Source organism: Manacus vitellinus, unplaced genomic scaffold, assembly GCF_001715985.3.
Source record: "Manacus vitellinus isolate BGI_N305 unplaced genomic scaffold, ASM171598v3 scaffold_4_pilon, whole genome shotgun sequence".
In the NCBI taxonomy this organism is placed as follows: Eukaryota; Metazoa; Chordata; class Aves; order Passeriformes; family Pipridae; genus Manacus; species Manacus vitellinus.
Genome location: NW_021940604.1, coordinates 17,116,409 through 17,141,792, shown reverse-complemented (window position 1 = coordinate 17,141,792; position 25,384 = coordinate 17,116,409). Strand labels below are relative to the sequence as shown.

At 34.8% G+C, this 25,384-nt stretch overlaps 1 protein-coding gene across 1 annotated transcript in view; it reads right to left on the bottom strand.

The window, feature by feature from the left end:
* The window catches only part of TBC1D32 (TBC1 domain family member 32), a 79,958-nt gene that overhangs the window by 40,419 nt on the left and 14,155 nt on the right, over window positions 1-25,384 (bottom strand). Inside the window, exons 14-23 of the mRNA XM_018078247.2 lie at window positions 24,370-24,462; window positions 23,977-24,119; window positions 19,803-19,927; window positions 18,477-18,678; window positions 15,068-15,150; window positions 12,864-13,002; window positions 12,068-12,155; window positions 10,462-10,580; window positions 9,721-9,837; window positions 6,279-6,367 (exon numbers count right to left, since the gene is read on the bottom strand). Coding sequence (XP_017933736.2) covers window positions 6,279-6,367; window positions 9,721-9,837; window positions 10,462-10,580; window positions 12,068-12,155; window positions 12,864-13,002; window positions 15,068-15,150; window positions 18,477-18,678; window positions 19,803-19,927; window positions 23,977-24,119; window positions 24,370-24,462 — 1,198 coding nt within the window. The remainder of the gene's footprint in view (window positions 1-6,278; window positions 6,368-9,720; window positions 9,838-10,461; window positions 10,581-12,067; window positions 12,156-12,863; window positions 13,003-15,067; window positions 15,151-18,476; window positions 18,679-19,802; window positions 19,928-23,976; window positions 24,120-24,369; window positions 24,463-25,384) is intronic.

The window sequence follows — 25,384 nt, the reverse complement described above, 5'->3', positions numbered from 1 at the left end:
CTTGCAGACCCCTAGCCTACTTGCTGGGGAGTGGGAAAAAAAAGTAAGTCCTGAGCAGTTCCTTGCACAGTGTCAGTGGAAACACCAGTGTAGTATCAATACTGTTTTAGTCACAAATTCAAAACACAGCACCTATGTAGAGTGCTATTAAAAAAATTAACTCATTCACAGCCAGTACACTGTCCACCAAAAGAAGATAAAATTTCATGCTATAATCAGCAGTCCATCTACCATATGGAAAAAAATAAACTAGCACATCCAAAATAAACTATACTACAATCTCTGTAATGTATGTGTTCATAAAGCACGCAATGGCTAACTAAACACGAAATTCTTATGTCTATGCTGCCTGCAAGGTGTTCCTGTGATGTGATCCTGAAATGTTAAATTGGTCCTTAGTGAAAGGTTTTCTTTTGGCTTGCAGTTACTGCCTTCTGTAGATATAGGTATGGCTGATTAAGGCCAGTGCAAAATATACAGCACGACATTTGTAGAGAGCTCTCCCTCAGCTGTGGGACAAGGTAAGATTTTTCTTTTCTCTTGCAGAAATAAAGATTAAAAACTTAAATGGAATAAAACAAGGACTGGAACTTCTTTGCAGCAGCAGGATCTCCTTCTTCCTAAATAAGTACATATACCAACAGTGAAAGCCAAAGCAAAACATTCATTAAACAATTCCAGTATTGCCATCATGGGAGACAGCCTCAAAATGTTTAACATCAGAGCCTACATTACCAACTGATTTATTCTCTATTATACTGCTTTGAGTAACAATCTAAGCTTCAACAAGAACATGGATCCAAATAGTGAGTGGCAACTACTATCAAGTGCCAAACACGAAGAGAAAGGCAAAGGGCTACCAAAAAAACCCCAAGGAAGGTAAAAGCTACCTAGTCAGCATTGGAATGCAAACGGCCTTTGCACGCTGCCTTTGCAGACTGAACAAAAGGTATCAGTAACGAGCAGAGAGAAGATGTCTCTACACTTGGTCTTGCTAAAGGATCAAGACTTGTAATTGTTCCACTGAAGGCAAAGCACCGTTTTCAAAAAAATATGAGATCTTCTGGATATAGAAGTTACACCTCCAGTGTCTGGGGCACTGGAAGCTACTACCTCAGGGCAGTCACGTTTCTCCCAGTGAGAAAACTCAGGGACTGATGTATTCCTTAAGATGTTTTCCACATGAAAAGATCTTCAAGAGAGCACCACACCACTTTAGCTACCCCGTGTACCTAGAAATCACATGTAATGTGACTGCCAACTGTAAAAGTTTCCCTAGCTAAACAAAAATGTTTTCCATGAGCATCACTTACAGCCTAGAGGACTCCAAAGAAAAGTGTTTCGGATTTCCCTCAGTGAAGTTAAGAAAAGTAAGTGACATAATCCGATCACAGAATCTGATGTTTCTATTTTATTAATAATAAATTGTTTTAAATTAATAACCCAACAAACTACTATTAACATATAAACTCACAAAAAAATGATCACAGATGATGTGGAAGCATGCCCACACAATCCTGTTGCAAAACGCCATCACCAATAATCACTAGCAATACAGACTCTGTCCTCTTTTACCTTTAGATTCTGCTACTCAGAATGCTTTTTAATAAAGAGAAAGGGAAAGAGAGATTAAATCTAAACAGTATGTTGACCTGAAGAAAAAGAATGATCAGGATTCGTGTCTTCTACCTTTAGAAAACAAGACAATTAATGCTCTCCCATTGTGTTACAATCATTAAAATCGCACTGTCTCTTAATTAACAATATATATAAGTACAGTTAAGGGAACAAACTACTTATATACCCTGAATATACCTAATTATTAAAATTCAATTATATATAAGGCGTGGTGTTTAAAATGCAATTGAAAAAAAGAAAGGAAAAGAACACAAGGGTGTTTGTTATCTGAATTTCCTAAACCCACAAAGTTATCTTTGGCCTATCACACTCTTTTTCATTTCCCAGCTCCTGCAGGATTTAATTCATTCATCTGGATTTCATTGGAGTGCACTAGATGAAATTTTTACTAAGACATACTGCTTTGAGGCAAATTTCAAGAGACTGATTGATTTTTATGTCAGTTTAATATAAGCTATTTAAACTTTCTTTCCTAAATCTTTCTCTAGTAGTTTTGTAGAGCAACAGAAATAGACAAAATGCATTTTTATCATCCTCTGCACCCATTCAGTAAGCAAGAAAACTAGCATTATAAATAAAAAATATATTCACCATGGTATTTTGTATGACAAAGAAAACAGTTGCAATTTGCATATCTGAAAGAACAGGATTTACCCTCAGAGTCTTCCAAGTATCTCCCTGCAGAAAGCCAAATTCTTGAACAGAGTGCTGTCCTGGCTGCTTGACACCCACTAGCACGTGGTGTCTCAGTGAACAAGGGTGTGGCTAACAAAGATTCTTCCAATTCAGAATGTACATACAAAATTTGATCTCACAATATTTAGAAGTTTTACTGATTTATGGCCAAAGTAAGCCACTGGGAGAAAGAAAAAGAAAAACACAAATTCAATAGTGGTATATGTATGTATATAAGATAGGCAAAGAAAAATTGTCTGGTCTTCCTCTTCAAAGTATTCTGATGCCTATTACTGTCATATTATCACATATGCATGAAAAAAAAAGAAAAAAAAGAAAAAATAATTTCCAGGAACAGTGTATGTTAAGAAAGCACTCTGTTAAATAAACAAAATTTTTGCAAAGCTGCCTACTCTGATCCCCTCCCACTGCCCACAGTCCATGCATATTCCCAATAACACTGTTTCTCCTTCTGCTTTTTATTCAAGTCGACACTGAAAGATTATCTTTGAATTTATTTTGGAGTATTGATATTTTTTAGAGACAGAAGGTTGATTATCAAAGGTACAAATCTGTTACTCTGCCACACTTCAATCCTGCCAACAACACGGTGTCACGAACGTTCACAGAAAACTCATTTTCTGAATAGAAAGAACAGCAGTATGCAAATGCCTGAATCAGGCTTTAGGCAGAAGCTTTGAAAATATATATATTATGCATATAGTTTCTTGGCAGGTTGTAAAAACTCAAAACTCGTATTCACTGTACTGCAATACTAGCTAAGTTGCCTTGATGACATATAAACCATAAATCTGAAAGAAAAAGTATGTTACTGCTGTTTTCTTAATTCCTTTGTTAATATAAGTTACAGAAATTCAAAGAACTTGGTCTTGAAAGGGAAGTGGTTAAGACTTCTATTGTCAGATTTTAAGAAAATTGTTATTTCTCACATGCAATACCTTCTAAGATCAGATCAATGGGAACACTTGTGGCAAAGAAATAAAACAGATCATTAAATTAAGAAAAATCTCTGTGTTTAGTATGTTAAAAATTTACTTTCATTACTGCTGTCATTTTCCTTTCTCTAGGATTTGTGCTCTGATGGCAATTTAAGTTCACAATCTTCTAAAACAGAAAAAGCACTGAGAATTTTTGCATTAGTTCCTGTGCATCCAGATTTTCAGCCTGTACAAAACAGTGGTTGAGACAGCTTTCAGCATTCTTTTATCAACCAATACAAGCCGACTGTGAGACTTCTCTGTTCTAAATACCATAAATCTGCTTTGCAGTTGAAAGTTGAACTGACAGTTTGAAAATCTTTCTATACACAAATTATTGTGGAACTGAGTATTTTACCTTGAGCACACAGGTTCTAGTCTGTATGAATGCACTGAGAGACACTGGCTTTGCAAACCATATCTAGCTTCCCTATGTTTCCCTTTGAAAATGCAGCATTAACACTACAAACATAAATAGATACACCTGTGCATTCTGGATTAAACAGACTGTGGAAATATCTATATATTTTAAGTTTTATATGTAATTAAAGAACTAATAAAATAATTTTAAGTCACTAAAGCTCAGCATGCACATGAAGAAAAATGTAGTTTTGAATTGAAGAAGTTGTTTGACATTCACAAAGCTAAATCTGTAATTGTTTTGAACAAGAAAAGCAGGACCTTTGGAATATAACCTGTAAGTTAAACAGATATGAAGTTAAGCACTCAGCTCTGGGTGAGGAACATGTACAAACAGAAAGTATATGGCTGTGTAAATCTGTGAACAATTAAAGGAACATGGCTTTGGTTGTACTATTGGTAATAAGTCTAGAAGAAATTTTTCTAGACAAATATTTCACAAAAACATTCTGTTTTTCAATGCTGCAGTTACCAAAAACACCTATATATTTTATTTCTACATAGCAGCAAAGAGAAATGTAGATCTTTTGTTCTTTCTAATTTCTAAATTTTCAGAGCATTAGCATCTAAAATTATTCGATCTAACTGCTGCTGAACTTGGTATTCTTGATGGAATTTGGTCAAGGAGTAAACCAACTACACAAGGGAAGGTTTGTTTTACAGATGTCTGCAGTCAGTAGTGTCCACACGAAAGATCACGGAATTGTAAAATGAACTGTGTATCTCTCATGTTCAGATAATATAGGTTAGGGTTTTTTGTAAGTCTTAATACTGTAAATCCTGAGTTGGAAGGGACTCACAAGAATCACTGAGTCCAACTCCTGGCCCTGCACAGGATAACCCCAATAATCACACCATGTACCTGAGAGCAATGTCCAAACGCCTCTTGAACTCTGTCAGGCTTGGTGCTGCTCAACCACCTGTTATTTTAAACTGAAAACCATCTCACTTTCTCTTAATCCTAATTAAATCAATGGAAGTTCTGTCAATCTTTTTATGGAGCCAGTCTAATTCTAAATGAAAAACAGTATTTTATTTTTCAAATTTCATTTTAGTACTTCTCATTCCTCTATAAACTAATGATTTCCTCCAAAGCAGCATTTATAAATTCTGATTCATATGGCAAAATCATTTATCTCCCAACTCCAAACTCTGCCATTGTTCATCTCCTCCATGCTCATCCTTATCAGCGAATTATACTGTATCTTATGGCTATTCATACATAGTATGAAATAATTTTACTGTGATATCAAAGTACAAATACAGCTGCAGAAAGCTAATGTTGCAGGACTTAATCAACTGCTCAAGCAAGGTTATCAAAGTTTTCCATACTATGAAGTACACTCCAATATGATCATTTCTTTCAGTTGCACAAAATATGTTCCTAAAAAAAAACATGAATGCAAGGATTTATATATTCATCTTTGGAAAACAGAATAAAAATGCAGAAAGTAATTTCAACTGATGCCTACGGATTTTTGGATTTTTAGCTTTTTGTAGATTTTAGAAGTAGCTGTATTATTACCCTTAGCACAGTAGTTTACACATTTACCCAACACTGTTACCCCATTCCATTTCACTCTCTCAAAATTCTGTTAGGTTGTTTAGACTTCCTTCAAGGTAGGCCTTTATTCTGTTTAACAACATCTGCACCCTGGCCTGGACAATAAGATATCACACAGGCAAAGTGACCTTCAAACCCAGAACTTTGGAGAAGCTCCAAGGACTGATCATGCTTTGATGAAGAGGAGGATGAGGAAGAGGGGGTCCCAGAGCCCCCTGCCTCAATTTCCAGAGGGGTGTGTCAGGGGCAGATGCTGGGGGGGCGGATAAATCTGGGATTGTATGGGACAATAACTTAAATTGTGGAATCCCATGGATACGGGAGATGTGTCACGTGTATTCCTGTGGGCCTCAGGCCTGAAATTAAAGGACCTACTCATTTTATCTTATCTTATACCCTAAGTTGGCTTGGAGTCCTGTTTTCTGTGGTCTCTTAAGGCAACACAATGTTAAAATATTATAAAGCACTTAATATTACAAAACATGAGCATGACAGTGTGCCTTCAGGTTCTAGAAATATTTGGGATCAAATGGTACTCTCCTCAAAATAAGTTTTGATAAAATTGGTGATAATTAAACCAAGACTTAAAAAAATAATTTTAAGTACAGGGAGACTACATAAACCAAACTCTGATATAAACACAGTAATTTGTTTATTTTAGCATTTTGGTATGATTTTTGTTTTATACACTACAGTGATGTACAACACGCTTTTTATAATCAAGTAGGCAAAATAACATGCAATTTCTACCACTGCTTCTCATATTACAATATAACCATTTACAGGTAATAACATTGAATTCATCACTGTTCTCATTTTGCAGGTCATTTTTCATTTAATCTTATGCTAAAAAAAGAGGGGAATTTCACCTTCATACATAATAAAACCCAAACAATATTATCTTGTCAGAAGTAACACATCCAAGCATGTTATATCCTATTTAGTTAATGTGACCAGAGAATAAAAAAAGCCAAGCAACTTACCTCAGACCAAATATATGGGATTGTTCATAACTGAATAAGGAATGAATTTTAGCTTCTGAATTTAAAATTATAAGCCTGTCAATGATATCCTGCCAAAGGAAGAGAAAGGAGAAAAAACAGTATAATTTTATATTTTATGCATATAATAGTTTCATAGGGATGTTTACTGTTAAATGAAAACCATTATTGAAATACCCATTGAAATTATTTATGTAACAAGAGGTGTTTTCCACTCAAAAGTCAATGGCCAAAAGAAACTATGCAGAAGGTTAGGAAAAAAAGAAGTCTGTTAAAAAATATAATTCACTAAGCATACAAAAAGATCGTTGCATATCAACTATCCTAGTTCTTTAGTATTAAACCACAACAAAAATGTTGATCAGCAAATTCTTTAATATAATACCCTTTCTAACACTGGTTAGTACTACATGCTGCAAGACACAGCCATTTATTCTCGATGTAGCAAGGCTTGGCTCAGATGTCGAGGCTTACACCCCTTATCCTAGAGCATCTCATGTAACAGACAGTGACCTGTGGCTGCTTCCCACTTCTTCCACAAATCCAACCTAATTATCTTCCCCTCTGGTTCACTGCATATCCAAACTGCTTCTAAGAAATAATTTCATTAAAAGACTAAGAAATGCACAAAAACATTCACTGATGTTACCTCAGAAACAGATTGCTGTGCTATGCTCAGGAGACACAAACGACAAGCCCTTTATGAGCTTTATTTAATCTGGATTAAATCAAAACATTTATTTCCTCCATATTTAAGTACAGTTTCAGAGACAGCAGAGAGAGTTATTATTCAACTAGTTAGCTCAATGAGTTATTTCAATATAATATGAGAGAAAAGTTAAGATCCATACTTTCATGAAATCAACCAAAGCTCTGCTTTTCAACAGAGAAAACTAAAAATCACAAGTAAAACTGAAAATAGTAGAAAAACAGGTCTAGAACTTGTCCAAGTAAACTGGCTTCATAAAATGCATTCTCATTTAAAATATGGTGAAAGCATATTTCTCCTATTAGATTTTTTGGGGCGGTGAGGGAGACAGATTTTTCCACATATATCATTCACACTAAAGTAATTCAACTTGGCCCCCAAGGCTGTTCATAAAATTGGTAATGTAAGCAATTGATTTGTTTGGGGTTTAAGACTTTTTTAGATATTTGCACATACAAAGCCTTAAATGCTAAGGGATATTTCTCTAGCAACAACCTCCTTCTCTCATTTATACATCAAAGCTTGGAGCCTGCAAAAGAGTGGAAAGATCAAGCACAGTGAGAGGACTACTAAGAAAGGAGACCAAACTCTGTTTTGAGATTTTAGGAAGAAAGATTATGAATGAGATCTAACACACTGTCCCACCAGAAAAATGCGCAGATAGATCTGCACTGCTTAGCTACAGAGTAGTTATTAAATATCACAGGTCAGATGTCATCTACTTTGAACATCTAAAATAAACTATTCTAAATACAAGATTCTCCATAATCAGTGAAAAAAAAAGATCACCTGTTTTAATGTCTTTCAAAGCTACAGATCTGGAGGGTACCTTCCAAGCTAGATTCCCTTGAATACATTACAGTAGATACCCTCAAAGCAAGACTGGAGGCAGGCAGGACTCTGATTTATGTACTCCATTTTCTAAAATATCTTTACATGCCAAATACAGTAAAGAGAGATCTTGAATGTATTAGGAAAAATTTTCTAAAGGGCACAAAATAAAAACCTGGTTTTAGTCAATAGCTGAAAATAGTAAAAGCCCAACTAATAATGTGTTCAGTTAATGATGCAACTAGTCAGATAAAAACATAAAGGAGGAACAAATGTTTAAATCCTGTGCATTTAAGAAATAAAGGGCATACAAAGATGATTAAGTTCTGTGCATTATCACATATAGTGCAGCATAAACAAGTCAGATTCTGTGGCAATGTGACATGATTCAGAAACAGAGGAAAAAATGAAGCCCACAGAGTAATTAGGTCTTCCAATCAAATCTTTTAGTAGCATAGAAATTGTTTTTACTTTGCTTTCTAATCATAGTTATATCCGGTCAAAATCTTTTATCTTTCACTTTCTGCAATCACTGCCCAAAAACATGGTTCTAGCAAACCTCTATTTCTGCTTAACTGCAGAAGTTTTCTGAGTACTTAGTCTACTTAGCCATTACACGTTCAAGTAACATTAGACAATCTGACAATTTATTTTTTGTTAACTATATAATCTTGGATGTCTATCTTAGACTTACAAAACCCATTGCTGCACAGTAGTTGAGACAAACCCCATCAAAAACATCTGTAACTGCTCAGGGAACTTTGAGCAATTGTATTGGTATTGGTATGTCTGGAAACTAGAGATTTCCATAAAAATACTGAAGTGCCTCAGAAATGAAAACAACAGTGGCTTTCAAAAGTCACAAAAATCATTACTTAAGATCTACCACAATTTGAAATCTCTCAAATATTTATCACCTTCAATATACATCTATCTCCCTTGATCCCAGTAGCTCAAAAAGCTTCATGACTGCATAGAACTATCCATTGGTGGACATACTACTCATTCCAATTGAGTAGAGTAGAAAAATGAAATTTATCATCCCATTTCCTCCTGAAATCATCAAAACAACATTACAAAGAAGAACTCAAAATCCCTTCCAAACATAACATACACTATTATGATATACTCTGTCTAAACAATCTAAGCTACCACCAATCCAGAGTTTGTGCTAAACACACTTCAGCATAACAGCAATTTGAAGTGCTAGCTCATTAGAAAAAAAATCTGATTTTAATTGCTACTCAAGGTCACAAATTAAACTTGTCCGTGCTTTGTATATGAGAAAAAAAAACCTAATGGACTGGTTGGATGATCAAATACAAAATAATGATAAATACAGAAGTGGTGAAACTATTTTTCTGAAATATGCCTTTATCACTAGCTTTCCAATTACTGATTTTGTGTGTGTGTGTATGTGAATCATGTGTTATTAAAAAAAGCTGAAGGTATGGTGGTTTTATATTTTGGTTTTGTAGGTTTTTTAAATTCTGTTTAAATCCACAGATAGTGTGATAGAGCAATACTGTATGAAATACAAGTATACACATTTTCCAGCATGTAACTGCATGCACATACAGAGGGGTTTATGTATACCACTTTTTTTCCCACGGAAAAACACAATTCTAGTACAAGCCAGAAAAGATGACCTTTAAATTAGGCATCAAATTTTATATTATCTTTAGGATTTCAAAATGAAAATTTAAGTTAACATGAAGTGATATGTGCATATACTGCCCTCATGCTGTATACAATACAAAATGCAGAAAAATTCAAAATCTCTCAATAAGAAGAGAAAATAACTTATTCTATTACAAAAAAAATAACATTTTTTTAGGATATAGGTCTTCACAGAAGTATTTATTTTTCTTTCAAAATACTTACAATAACATCTGAGGGTACTTCACGGAATGAATACACTGGTTTATTTGGCATATTTTGTTTACTCAGGAGCTCAAAAACTGCAGGGTAAGTGAGCAAGTTTATCAGAGACAAAAAAGACTAAAGAAAAAAGGAGGGACAAAAGAGAATATTAACCAGTTAAGTATAATTAAGTATATATTACCAATTATTTCCCATTCAGATTGTTTGTTTTTATCCTTTACAGGCTGAACTTGACATAAACAAAGCTGCTCAAAATAAGACTGTGTACCCTGGCAGGCATCTGCATAATCTAAAAGGGCAGCAGTGTCAGTGAAATATGTATTATATGTGACATATATGTATTATTTATGACGTTGTAGAGCAATTTTGAAAATTACAGTATTTCATCACATAATTCTAAAATCACACAGAATACGCTAAAACACATCACTCTTCCTGATTGTACTACAGTAATCAGATACATGAACTGATGGTCAGTATTTAAGACTTTCAGTTTTGTCACGATTGTTATTCATTAATTTACAGTGAATGCTTGGCATTGTGACCTGCCAAGCAACACAAGTATCCTTTCAATCATCATTTGATTAGTGTATTACACCAGCTTTGACACATGTGCCAAGAAGTAAGATTAGATGCAATAAAAATTTACAGAAAGATATGTATCATCCTATCTGAAACACAGCATTGTTTTTTTTTCTATGATTAAATAAGACTAAATAATAAGATTAAATAATTTCTCACCTTCTGACAGCTTTGGTCAATAGGGTCAACTGGAGCAGATTTGGGTTGCGTAATCCTCAAATCATCTTTTCCACACTCCAAAAGAGACCACAATTCAGTTACAAGTGCCTTTATAAAGCCTAAAGAAAATTTTTGTTCTAATTATCAATTTCATATTAAAAACATTTTACACTACACTTCTAACTCAGATTCTCAAAATTCTCTACACTGCAAACTAAAATTTCATAAGACAGACTGCCTGAGGGTTACCCTCCCTGCTAGTCTCAATCCTTTAGTTAAAACTACTTTTCTACAGTGGTCTGCTTATATCCAACCTAAAATCTACAGCAACAGTTTCCAAAGACTATTACATTAGATTAGGACGATATTTATATATCGTCCATATAAATGAGCTGCTGACCTTCTTTAACAAGTTAACTGCAACAGATCAAGGCCTAGCTAGTACTCTCTCCATGGTTCTAAAAATACTGATTTACTATAATTCATTAATAAATTAAAACATACCACAAAGAAAAGGACAAAAAAATAATTTAGGAGAAGCACTACTAGTTGAATTTAAAATATTAAATATTTAAAGAGAAGAGGAAAGACAGCCATCTAACTCTGAAATCTTCAAAGGTAAGTTACAGGCTTAACAGAAACTTTACATACATCACACAACCTCTCAGGGCTGAAAATCAATGCTGTTTGGTCTATCATTTGTCTTTGATGCCAAGGCCTGTAAGAAGCAATTTGGCTGAGAACCTTAAACAGGGCAGATGGGTAACTCCTCAAGCTCCCTGCTTTCTGAAAAATCCCAGAGGCATAAATAATAAGCAACTAACAATCAGTTTCCTTGACTAGCAGAATCTGCCTGCCTTTCTGACAGTCTTTCAGTCAAGTCATCTTAGTTACACACTAGTCACTTCTACACACTCGGAGAGAAGATTTTCAACTTTTGTACCCCATGAACTTCCTTAGCAACTTAAGACAGTACCTTTATTTTATTGATGAGATTCTATTTTTAATAAAATGACTACTTGGACTGCTGATATGGTAACAGTTGAGTAATCTGAGATTGAACCTGAAGGGACTTTGTGCTATGGGTTGACATATAATAATTGCCAATTCAGACATTTTCATTTACATCTCACTACTGTATAAGTGCACCAATGACATTCAGGCCTTTGAAGTTCCTCACTCTCTGAGCAGTCAATGACCATGGAAATGTACACACAAATTAAAGATATCAACAATTATTAATTCTGATCTGCAGATCAATAAGAAGTACTTGCAAATTGTTCCTAACTTATTTTTAAGCAGTATAAATGTCTTCACACACATACAGGAAATTTCTGGAAATCCAAACCAATGAAGTAAAGATCTTGCATCATTTCAGAAGAAAAAATAAAACAAACTCCCAAATGTGGCATCAAGATTAATGAATGACTTGAAAGCTGGAGAGAATAAATTTCAATTAAGAAGAAATTAACAGACATTTAAGCAGTCTTTGTTAATACTGTGTAATTATTCCACTCAGTTTATCTTTTTTAACATCTTTCTCACTTTTCTAATATACAAGACTACAGCATGTAACTATTCATAATAACATCATTCTTCAATTTACCTGAACTCTGTAGAGCTACTGCACCCATTGGTGTTGTTGCCATTTGTGTAACAATCACCTGATTACCAAGGTCTTCATATTCATTTGTCTGTTGATAATAAATATAGAAGTACAGTGTTAGTTACTCAGAAGACATGAAACTCTGAAATGATCTCTTAAATATTGATCTTTCCTACACTTGTTTACAGAATTTAATCCATTTCATGATTAGACTTGAACGGCTCATAGATATTACCCTCTGCACACCTACCAGGGTCAGACTCCAAACCAAACATCTTTATCAAGTATCTTTTAAAAATTTAAACGCAAAGACTCTGGTTAGAGACATGTAACACCAGCAAATAAAACCATTAGCATTATAATGGTTTTTGCACACATTCAGTAGGATGTCTGTGACATTACTTTTTTGCCCTAAAAATGCATATTATTTGATTTTTTTGTTATATTTTAAGTATTGTCTAGCATATCTAGATTTCAGCATCACCTGCCAGCTTCGTCTAGAAAAATCTGCACTTAGAAGAAAAAAAAAAAAAGAAAAAATATCTTTCCTAGCATTTCAAACTTTGCAGTAAAAAGTCTAAGAAACTAAATATATGCCCAGAATTGTGAAGATGAGCAACATCCAACAAACTTAGATTCAGTGTGCCACCAATATCAAAGATTATAAGTTACATTTTACATTCATTTTTGCAAAAAGTAAGTAACAACATGGTTTCTGGATTTATTTTCTTTCTTCTTTCTTTTACTGTAGCAATTAAAACATAAAGAAAAACCACGCACACTCGGTAATGCTTACCTGGATTTTTTTTAATAAACTGCTAAACATAAAGTTCACACAGTCATTCATGGCACCTGTACTACGAAGCAGAAATAATCCTTTGGGTGTCATAGAAAAATTTAGCAAGGCATCTAACAAAGTCTCTTCCCATAACAAACTGCAAGAGTAACAAAATAGTAATTAAAAATTATATGTATAAAAGCATGGGAAAAAAAGAAAACATACAATTTCTAACTTTGAAAAACAACAGTACTTCACTCACTGAACTCTATGGTTATTTTATAAATTTATGTTATTTTTAAAAAAAATTTGTAAAATAGATAATATATATGAGACTGTATTTTGTGCAAACACTCAAACTCATCTTGGCAAAACTATTAGGTAGGAATACAGAATAGAAAGATGATGTAATGGGGAACCCAAAAGACCTATGCCATCCTTAAACATATGTATGACTTACTGACTCTATACAGTCTTCAGGTATTAATGTGGAGTTACAAGTTGGCAAAGCAGGCACAGAATTTCTCAGCAATGTAAAAACATCATGAGAAACTCACATTTGAGGAGCTAAAGGTTCCTGCTAGAGATTAGTACAGAATTATGAAGAAAGGTGTTATATTTACATAATAGCTTCATGTATTAAGCGCAGTACATGGAAAATATTTTCTACACATATGGTAGGAAGAATAGCAACTGCAAGAATAAACTACGATGATACCTTCTGCCCTACAAAGAAAAGTGAAGCAATTACATCACCTATGACTAGGTACCACTCCTGCAGGTATCACCAGACTGTTGTAATCCTGTTTTTTTTAAAGCATTTGCTTACTGGATTCTCATTTCCATTTCTGAGATACACATCAGCAAGCAGCATGCACCTTCTCCAATAGCAGTGACCCATCACCTCAAAATTTAATCACTACTTCTGCAGAATTCCTCTGTGTCATGTTCAGAAGCAAAGATTACACCCAGAAAATTATCAGCATGTCTTGTTCCACAGTTAAATGAAAAACTTAGATGCTAGGAAGACATTGTTGCTTATGTTAATGGTAGAGTCAGAGCTCTGCATCCATAGATCTCTTTTTGCTACTAGATTTGAATTGCTATAACCAGTCCACATGCTACCACTGCAGGCTACTAACTGTTGAGGTGTCTTTACAAATTATACATTAAATCTATGGTGAAGTATATGTAAGAATCTACATAACTAACTAGTTTCTGCACTAATACCAACATTGGCCAATCTTACTACGTAATACTTCGAAGGTGTAAATATGATTCAGCAGAACAGCATTTTAAATTAGTAGCACATCAAAGCCCTAAGATAAACTGACAGCTGTTCTGTTCTATGCTTTCCAATTCACATTTTCCTCAAACCAAATTCTGTAGTTAAAGAGAATCAACTATAAGTCAATTTTATACCACTCTCTAAGCTAAGAAATTCCTCAAAGGTCAGGAACAATTTTGTAACTCTACTGAGACCTATGCTGGGACGATTTCAATCCCTCTACCTACCACTATCATTTTCGCAAAAAGACTGTCCTGGTTTTGGCTGGGAAAGAGTGCATTTCCTTCTTAGTAGTTGGTACAGTGCTGTGTTTTGGATTTAGGATGAGAATGATGTTGTTAAAACTGATGTTTTTAGTTGTTGCCGAGTAGTCTTATCCAAGTCACAGAGTTTCCAGTTTCCCATGCTCTGCAGGTGAGCAGGTGCACAAGAAGTCATGAGAGAGTACAGAACAGCTGAACTGAATTGGCCAAAGGGATATTCCATACCACAGGACATCATGCTCAGTATATAAGCTGGGGGGATTTGGCCAGGAGGGGACAATCACTGTTCAGTGATGAGCTGAGTATCAGTCGGAGAGCGGTGAGCAATTGTATTACGCGTCACTTGTTTCTCTTGTATGTTATTTCTCCTTTTCATTACTATTATTGTTATTATTATCATTAGTAGTATTGCTATTATTAGTATTACCAAATTTTACTTTGTTTCAATTATTAGACTGTTCATATCACTCAATCCATGAATTTTAATTTCCTTTTTTTTTCCCCTGATTCTCTTCCCCATCCCACTGGGATGTGAGAAGCTGTGTGGTATTTAATTGCCATCTGGGATCAAACTAAAACAAAGACATGGGGTTACAAGATGTCTCAATTGTGGTTAAAGAAGCAGTGTCTGTTCACACTTGTACCTGTACATAATTTAAGCATAAACTTACATGTTTTTTGACTCCAGACTTATTGATGAAGTCGAGTCTGCACCAGCTACAGGAGTAGATACTCTTTCTGAAAGCAAATTTGTCTGTAAAATAAAAAATAAATAAGTACCTCCTTACTGTTTATTTACACTATTTTTAAACTCCAGATCTTGCTAATTCTCGTGTTATATATTAAAGAAAAAAATAACAGTGATCAGGTTTTAGTTTAGTCTTTGGCACAGAATACACTATTCCACTACATTTTTTATTCCAGACAAGCTTATTTTCTCCTTCTTCCTTGGGTATAAACAATTTTAAAGCTAGTACATTTTTTAAATTGTTATTAGAATTTTTAAATAAAACCTCTTTACTTCCCACCTGGAGATTCCCAAAGCAAAAACTGGTATTTAAAAGAAAAAAAGAAAAAAAAAATCAAACACAACTCCTGACTCCATTTCTGTCACAGGAAATGGAAATAACAGTCTCTGGAGTCAACAATGCAACATCAAATTTATTGATTCTGCCACTTTTTATTTATTTATAAATTATAAAAATTTATCTATATTGGTATGGAGATAGAGCTACAGACATAAATATATATATATATATTTATTTTGATGGAGTTTATGGTTTAAATAATACTTGAAAATACCTGGTGTGAAAGACATTGTATATTTTAAATTAATTATTTAAGTTGTTTTATGTTTCTAGGGATAAAAAGCAAATTGCACAATTCAAATGAAAGTCAGCAGTCCTTAATTTACTGTCTTATAAACATGACATAATAAATCCACAAAAGATTCCTCTATTAAACTAGTCAGTGTACTAGATCTGTTGTTCCCCTTTTATTATCATCTGTATAAATTCTGTCCCAGAATTTCATCAGAATCTGCCAAGGAAAAAATTGTTTCTCTGTCAGTCTTAAAACTTCAAGAGACACGTAAATGAAAAGAAAACAAATTACCAGTCTAGCCATTTAAAAATTGACACTACTGCTTGGAAAGAGTCCATCAAAGTCCACCATTTTTGCTACCTTATAAATGGTAGAATATTTTATAAACTGCAGGTGTTTTAAAATTGAACAATGACAGAAAATAACTTTAGCATAATGGAGTTGCAAATGGAACTTTCCTGAACTATCTTGTTGATTCCTGAAGTCCTGACTATGTTGATACTTCAGTCTCAATTTGACCACCAAAGTGATGGATAGAAATGGCACTTTGTCAGTTAAATGATTCTTTTTTTTTTAATTCAACACATTCAGTCTACATATCTTGTATGTGTCAAGACAATTCCTCTAAATAATGTTCTATACCATAATAAAGGATTTTAATGTGCAAAGAAGTCTTTTGTATATGTGTAAATGCGTTTTAGAGCAGATAACTGGAAATGCCCATGAAAAGCTTTTAACAGTCTGCCTGCGATAAACACTAAATAGAGCAACAGTTTAGTTCAAGTAAGACTGACTAGTTACACAATAGGAAAGCATAAAAAGATGAACAGATTGATGAGTTATGTAAATTACAGCATGATTCAAGTGAACTAAATTCCTTAATTCAAGAAAAAAACCTCCAGTTTTCAATGTAAGGAAGAATATAAGTTTCAAAACCAACATTCTTTGATGAAAAACATAGTCTACTGCGATATAATTACGATTCTAATTAATAATATATATTTATTTGCAATAAAAATGTATGCCTTTGTGACAATATTCGTATTTGAAGCAGTGAGAAATACCCACAAGCTGGTGATTTAAGTCTCTTCTATTTATGTTCTATCTTTCTGATATTTTCTGCTTCAGTTTACACTGTGACTGTACTTTTTAAATGTCTAATCATAATAAAAGCATACAACATTTGACAGGAAAAATAGCTGTTCCATTCTCTTTACCTTGCATTCATTTTCCCTCCTGCTTCCTTGCTTCCAGAAAAAAAAAAAAAAAACCTTAGTCTTTTAGCCAATTCTTTGTCCCAGCTTGGTCTGATCCTTCTCTAAGAAAATATTTTAGAGTCACCAGAGGAAAAAAAAAAAACATGGTTCCATTTTTCAGTATGAACAATGCAGTGGTCTTCCACTAAGAGTCCTAATACCTATAGCTTAAATATGCTTTCAGTTTAGCTGGAAGCCAAAGCTGAAGATTTGTTTGCTACTTTTACCTAAATGGTGCCAGTGTTATTTTAGATTCAAACGTTTTTGTTAAATTTGCTTCACTGTGAACTTTTTGAAAACTGCATTTGAAGGAACTGCTATCATTTCTTCATCTGAAGTAAACTTTTATAATACATAAGAATTTTCACACTGCATACAACTATTGGAAGAATGAAAATAGAAAAGTATAATGAATAAGGGAGAGATCCGTATACCTTGTTCAGTAAATTCATAACTGAACTGAAGATGATACGGGGACTGAAGTATCTCTCTTATGAGGAAAGGATGAGGGAGTTGGGCCTGTTCAGCCTCAAGAAGAGGTTGTACATAAGTATCTGAAGGGAGGGTGCCAAGAGGATGGAACCAGGCTCTTCTCAGTGGTGCCAAGCAACAGGACAAGAGGCAACGGGTAGAAACTGATGTACAGTAGTTCCACCTGAATATGGGGATGAACTTCTTTACTGTGCAGGTGACCATACACTGGAACAGAGAGTGGTCATGGAATTTCTGTCACTATTCAAGAAATATCTGGACAGAATCCTGTGTCATATGCTCTAGGATGACCCTGCTTGAGCAGGAAGGGTGGACAAGATAACCCCTGTAGTCCCTTCCAATATTACCCATTCTGTGATTCTGTGATAACAGAAAGCAGAATACACAGAACTGTTCGATCCAAGTTCTTTCTTGCCTGCAGAAAAAGCACTGGACTAGCAATCAAACCAAAGCTGAAAGACAGAGTCTACACTTCATAAGATATCTGTACACAGGTAAGACAAGAACTCCTGCCTGGCACTTCACATTATGGTCTCTTTTGAGGATAATTCTATGGTGCCTAACTGTTTAAATCAAATATTTGGAATCTATATTTTCTTCTCCATAATTCTCACTGTAACCAACTAGTTTACCAAAAATTAGTAAGAGCACATCTCAGTAGTCTTTCCTTTCAAAATATCCCAAACCAAGAGTGACAACATGATCTCTGGTGGACAGTGGTTATAATGACATCAAGTGACCTCAAGCACCAAGTACAGTGAATGACAGGTCTACTGATGCATCTTTAGAATTCCTCTTTTAGTCTTAAGACATAGAATTCTCAAATCAAGCTTCTGTTAGGTTTACATACAGAAGGAAAGTTTGAAAAGTAGAACTTAATTTTTACATTTTCAAGTACTATCTCACTACTTAAATATACTCAACCTGAAGCAAAGAATAACTATTACACAAGTCGAACCTCTTAGTGTAAGATTTTTTCTAGTTTCCCCAATCCAAAAGCAAGATTTACCTTTCTCCAGGCCTCTGCAATAGATTCATGCAAGCCATAAGGAATTAACATCTGCAGGCCTTCACAAGTTCTGTACATTTGACGACATATAAAAATGAAAGCTCCTTTAACAACTGGCAAAAACTCGGATCCAGATAAAAGAGAAAGGTCATCATGAAGAAGTTTCGTTGTGAACTGAACAATTACATGAGCAGCTGTAGGACTAGAAATAAAATAACACATTTAAAATGTTGTTTTGCAGTAATCAATAAGCCTCAAAGCAAATCCTCTGACTAAACTACTTTAAATTTTTCTATGGCAAAAGAAAATACAGAAAAAGACTAAAACCCACTATGGAGAGACAAGCTATATGTAACTTGCTACACCAGTCAGAAGAAATGTACAGTAAGTGATTTTACTTTGGCTAACAGGTCTACACAATGCAAAAATACATCCATTGTCTTCCATCCAGCCCACATGACCATGAACTACACAGACTGTGTTTTAGAGGAGTCCAATTCTGAAGAGTAACCAGATAATCATTTTTCCTCCTGCTTAATCAGTGTTAAGTATATCACTACAAGATAAAATTTGTCCTTCTTATTATTTTTTCCTATTCAAGATGTCCTTTTCAAGTATTCTACATTTGTAAAGCCAAGGACAACACTTTCTCCAAAATGCTATCTTACTACCACCCCCTTAAAAACATAATTCTGAGACTTCTCCACTTAGAAGACATACAGTCCAAACATTTTCAGGACCTGCAGCTTAGCTATTTTCAAGGCTCATCTCAATTTTATTGCCGTTTCAAATGTTAGCATCAGCCAACAATATACAACCCATAGGATCACACTGATCCTAAATGAGGCACAACACTACACATGGGAGCTTCTTATAAAGGATCGGTCTCTACCAGCTATATTGAGAAGTGAATGCTACATTAAATCTATCCTTTCAATAAATTTGGTTTATTTTAATATTTATTCTAAAATCAAAGAAAAATGGAAAAGAGAGGCCATTGGTCTGAACAGTAGCACCATGAATTTACTGGAATTACATTCAGAAAAACGAAAGTTCTCACATGAATTAGAAAAATAACTAAAACATGGAAATCTCCCTTATTATACATATTTCTTTACATTGTCATTTCATCTAGTTCTACACAAAAATACCCTCATAATACATTCTCCAAAACACTTAGTACTTTACTTTATAATCAGATACGTTACTCCAAACATAAACAAAATGTATCACATTATAGATAAATGAAAGAAGAGAAAATGTGTCTATAAGAATAATGTAATTCATAGAAGTGCTCACTAATGCCATTCATTAATGCTCTCTTACCTATCTTTGGAATTTTTTTCATTTTCTCCATACAGAAGAAGAGAAAGACCATCTTCTGAAGCAGTAATCCTTGCCAAAATATCAGCTACATCAAACAAAGTGGCTTCAAGACAATTTATACACACCTATTTGGAAGAGAGAAAAAAGGAAGTTTTAATTTTAATGTTTTTGTGAAAGCCGTTTTTTCAAGTCTGTCTTAGGCATCTGAAGGTCACCTTTCTAATGATTTCTTAATGGCTTAAACATAGTAAGTAAACAGTCTAGGTTCAAATGCCATCATAGAAATCTGCATCCCAAATGCCACTTTTAATTATTTCAGCAGAAGTTCAATGACTGTACAGATACAAAGAACAGGCATTTCTAAACTTTTTCTCCCTTCCCACCACCATGAATGTGGAAAGGCTCTTGGTATGCCATTTAAAGGTGAAAGAACAATAGTGGAATCAAGGTGAGAAACATGCTAACTCCCTCCTCGATGCATTGGCAACTCTTTGGCTAGAAATGGAATTCCAGTTCCCAAAAAGATCTTCTACGTCCACCTTGCTTGAGGAAAGCCTCCTCACTGGGGTAAAGAAATAGTCCTCATCAATTTCTTATTCACTTCACAGCACTGTATAACAAACAATTACGCTGTAATCAAGCAGACTTGAACATTTAACACTGGTATTCAGACTAATTGGTACGGTTATCATGACTAATGAATACACTGCCCAAATTAATGTTAAATTTGCCATTGCTTATTAATAAGTGATGTCAACACTCCATAGGTACACAAGCAGAAGTGGGTGCTCCATGAAGAACCTGTCAGGAAGCTCTGCAAGGGACAAGAAGCCAGGAGCTGAACATGGTAAGAAGGCAGGCAAAGGCCCTGTTCGCCATCAGATGGGCAGGCAGTCCCACCATACCCAATCAAGGTCCAGTGATAGTAACCTGGTGCACCTACCAGTTCAGATTCCCTGTACAGTGATGGGGGAGATCCAAGGTTAAGTCAGGAAAACAAGCTGGTGAGTTAGAGTCAATTCCAGACACAGTGACCAGGATCAAACACAGCCCAGTGATCACCATGTAACTGGATTTATAGTGAAAAGGTAGGACTGAGGTGAAGCAAACCATGTCTGAAGGTCAAGATTCAGACCAATGGGACAGCGGGCTTCACTGCTGCCACGACATAGTACAGGCAGGGAATGAGAACAGGACAGAGATGTGCCAAGGGCCTGACAGCAGCTGTAGTTCTGTATGACTTAATGCAGCGTCCTAAAGGTGCTGGGCAAAACTGTTCCTGTCCATACGCCTCAGTAATACAATCAAGATACCCAGAGCATCCCTTCTCACTCAGGGACTGAGAAACACTACAAATTCCTAGCATTTATGCATAAACATGCTAAAAAAGGAGGAGGACAGTTTGCAAAGTGAGAAGTCCTGTGTGGTAGCTTTCCCCTATCGACACCCAGGACAACAGCGTGAAGTCAACAGTGAGATGAATTTTAGGCAATAGAGAGCTAGGTGAGACTACTGTTTCCAGTAACACTTGTTAAATATTTAGTATGTCAGAATAGGCAATAAAGCACAACTCTGCTGAAGTTAAAGTCCACTGCTTAAATCTTTTCCACTCTTCTGTTAATCATGAATGACAGCTGGACTCACAAGAGAAATTATTTTAAAATACCATTCAATCCAGCTCCTACTTCTTCTCTTATAGATAGCTTTATATTTTATATAGTGCACAGAAGAAAAATAAATAGCCTTCCTACTTTAAAATCTAAGGAATGTACTATTAATCCTGGTGGGTCAGGGTAACCCAAGAGAAAGATACAATTTTGGTTTGTTCTTTTCCGTTCAAATTTTCAATGACAGACAGTTAAAAATCTCCCTGACCTTTTATTTTCAGGTCAGTGGGTATAATTCTTCAGGATCCTAAGAAAAGAACATATTGGGTTGTCACTGTTTCTTCAAGTCTGTTATTATTTTACTTTCTCCGTGAAACACCAAAAAAAATCTGTAAATAATAAAAAAACAAACAAACAAAAAACCACAACCCCCCCAAAAAACAAACAAACAAACAAACAAACAAACCAACCCCTACCAAAACTACCATACTTTGTTTATTTAAAATGTGAATGCAGTCTTCTGCACCAGGTATACTTCAGCAGCAACTCAGAGGTTGCAGAGTCCAAAAGGTCAATATTGCTGCCCACAAACTGATCCTTCTGACAACTCCTGTTCACTGAGCTTCTCCTCCCCTCCCTCCTACAGACATATAATACAACTCTGCTTAAAAGGCAAGTAAGGCTTGCACTTATCCAAGTGAACTCAGAACCCAAATCTAAAATAACAGCATTGTGGTTGCTCATTAGGTCCACCGTACAACCAAGGAGCCCCACATGCAAGTCCAGAGCTACCCACTCCCCAACTCCAGCTGAAGAAAGAAGCGTGCATGGCCTTAGCCTTCCCTTTGAGACAGGCATGGTCCAGAACTAGGATTACTGGGTGTCTAAGAAGTGCCAATGGCTTTGCTGGGAAACAAAACCAGTTCAAATTCTTGTAAAAGAGAAACAGGGTAATTCTCTCTTTTTCTATCTTTTTTAACTATTGGTTTGCCAGATGCAATACAAACAATTTGCACTTTCACTAGAACAAATATGACATGTTCCAGATTCACAACACATACACAGCCTCCTGCAGCTACATTGCATTAAATATTCCTGGACATGAGCTGTTTTTTTATTAGACCAGTTACAAAGTCATAGGAGGGCTTACAATTTGTTAAGAGTTCAGCTACTTAAGAGAGATAGTTGAGCACAGCAGAAACAAAAAAAAAAAGGGAAGATGTTAACTGTTGAGATAATTTATTTTTAACTACTAATGTATAACAAAGAAGAAAAGAGTTGTATACACTTTAGAATATCATGTGACCACAAAGATTGCCTGGGGTATTACACAGGCCTCCATGACAGCAAATCAATAAAGCATTGCCTTAGTACTGTTTTCAGATTTAGATATCAATGTTTAAAGCATATGCAGACTTGGTCATGTTTTGTACTTAAAAAAATTTCCACTACGTTTTTGCTATGTACAGTAAAAACTACACAACATTAAGTGTTAGTCTTGCAAAAGCATCCACAGTTAGCCTTATATAAAACGTATAAGTAATGCTACTGTATTCAGTACAGAAGAGCCCATAGAAGAGTTACGTTATTGGCACGATCAAGTTTTTACAGGACTATGGTTTTAAGATTTAGAGAAATACATACTCTAAAATATGTACTTGTAACTGGTTGTTTACACTTTTGAAAGAGCACTGGAATATTTCTATATGGGTAAAAATATTTTCAGGATTTAATATGAAGAATCTGTTCTGGAAAATAAACTGTACTGAAAAAGTCAGCAGAAGGATACTGACAAAATTCAACTTTAAGAACCTAGATGAGATATTTAAGTTCAGGACCCAAACTGAGTTTTAGGACGTAAACTCAAAACTTCTTAGCCAATAATTTCTGTTAAAGTCTCTTCATGTAAGACAGCTCAGGCTCCTCCATGGGCATTTCAGACCCACAGCCTGTCTTGAGACTTACAGTCACCTAGATCAATTAAATCATCTCAGTCAAAACAAAAGCAACAGGAGAGACTGAGACTATAACTAGATTTTCAACCACCTACAGACAGACAGTGTTTCCCAATATTTTTGTAATTCTTACAGAAGAGTTTAAAAAAAAGAACAAAAAAAAAACCCTCTTCCTTTTATCAATTCAGAAAATAGTAGTTTCCCATAAAGAATTAAATATTTTACATATAATACTCACTGAGAACACTTAACTTCAAATTGCCAACTGAATTTAAAAATAAAAATCGGTTGCCTTTCAAATAGCAGGTAAAGCAAATATTTATCCAAGAAATATTGCAAATGACAGAAGAAAAACCAAAACCAATAAAAAAAATTAAGCAATATTTTTGTACAGTCTCACTACAGTATAATTTTTGCTACCATTCACAAGATTTGAAGAAAACCAAGTTTGTCAGATCAATCATAATGACAGCTTAAGCTAGTTAATGAATACCACAATAGCTAATGCAAAAAATACCACAGAAGCTACCATACCATGTGAGTAAATAAATCTACACAGAAAAATGGTAATATTCTATAGATGTAAAAATTTCTTGGAAGATTACTACAAACCTCTGTGCCACTCAGCAAACTTTGAACAGGATGAAGTAGGGCATCTATCACTGCATCTGTATATAAACATTCAGTCACACATCCTGTTTGATCACAAAAAACCTGAAGAATCTCCATAACAAGACCTTCTGGAGAATAACTGTCTGGTGAACACAAGAAATATTTATTTATATTATAACTTATACAAATATCTATATGGTTTATGTAGTTGTTTCTGAACTACAATTTCGTTAAGCACTGATTTAACACAGAGGGAGGAAGGAAGGGTAAGAAAGGAAAGGAAAAGAAAAATCTGTACAAATAACAGACACAAATTAAAAATTGCAAAATAAGTTATCCCATGGCTCATTATAATTACATATATTAGCATATAATGAAAAAAAAAGCATTTACCTGTATGTGCTGTCAAAGCTGCCTTTGGGTAACTTGGAGAGTAATAAATAAGCTGAGTAAATAATACCAACATATCGGTTATGGATACACTATCTATTAAAAAAAAAAACAAATCACAGGAAATTAATCTGCAAATTAAAGTATAACTTTAATTTTCCAAATAAAATGGATTTTGTGAATATATGTAAAGAATGCTTTGCTGTATTGAGGAAATCAGCTATGTACAGGTAATAAAGCAAAGGACATGCATGTCCCTGGGACTCTATTGTATTTCATGATCAACTTACAAGCCTTGATCTTGGCTCTCAGTTTAGCCAAGTGAAATTTTACAATGTCTTTCACTGAAACAAATGTCAGCCAATATTTGAGAATGGTCAATATAGGTGGCTGTAGAAAAAAAGCATTATCTTACTTTTAGATTAGCTGAAACAACTGGAAAAAAGACAGGCTGAGAGACAACTCCTTCTCAGGTCTGAAACAAACCCAACAAATGCAGCTAAACGCAAGCTGGGAACTATTGCTCCAGGTTTAATCTAATAATGCTAATAAATCAGACAACTTGTGAATAAACAGTTGCTATCTATAAAGCTGAGAAGGACACTATTAAGAAAACAGATAGCAAGATTGTTACGTTCGTAGAGGAGAGAAAAGCAGCAACCACCATCCACGGACCCCTGCTTGAATGGCGTTATACAGATAATCCATAAACGACAAAAGCACTATATGAGCAGATGTTTCTTATAAGTGCTCTACACTGGATGTATCAAGTCCTGATCCTCAAACCAGCGGGACAAAAGGGAAGGCTCAGAATTAGTATCCAGTAAAGTTTTGAATTCTACACTGAAGTAATAGAGATACTAAAGTAATGGAATACTACAGGTGCCCTCACACACTTGCACAACGTATTACTCTATGTAGACTTTTTGGATGTCTGAGGGCTCTTCCATCTCATATCTTCTGTCCTTATTAACACCTCTGCTCCATGGGTACCAAACTATTCTTCTACCATTATTTT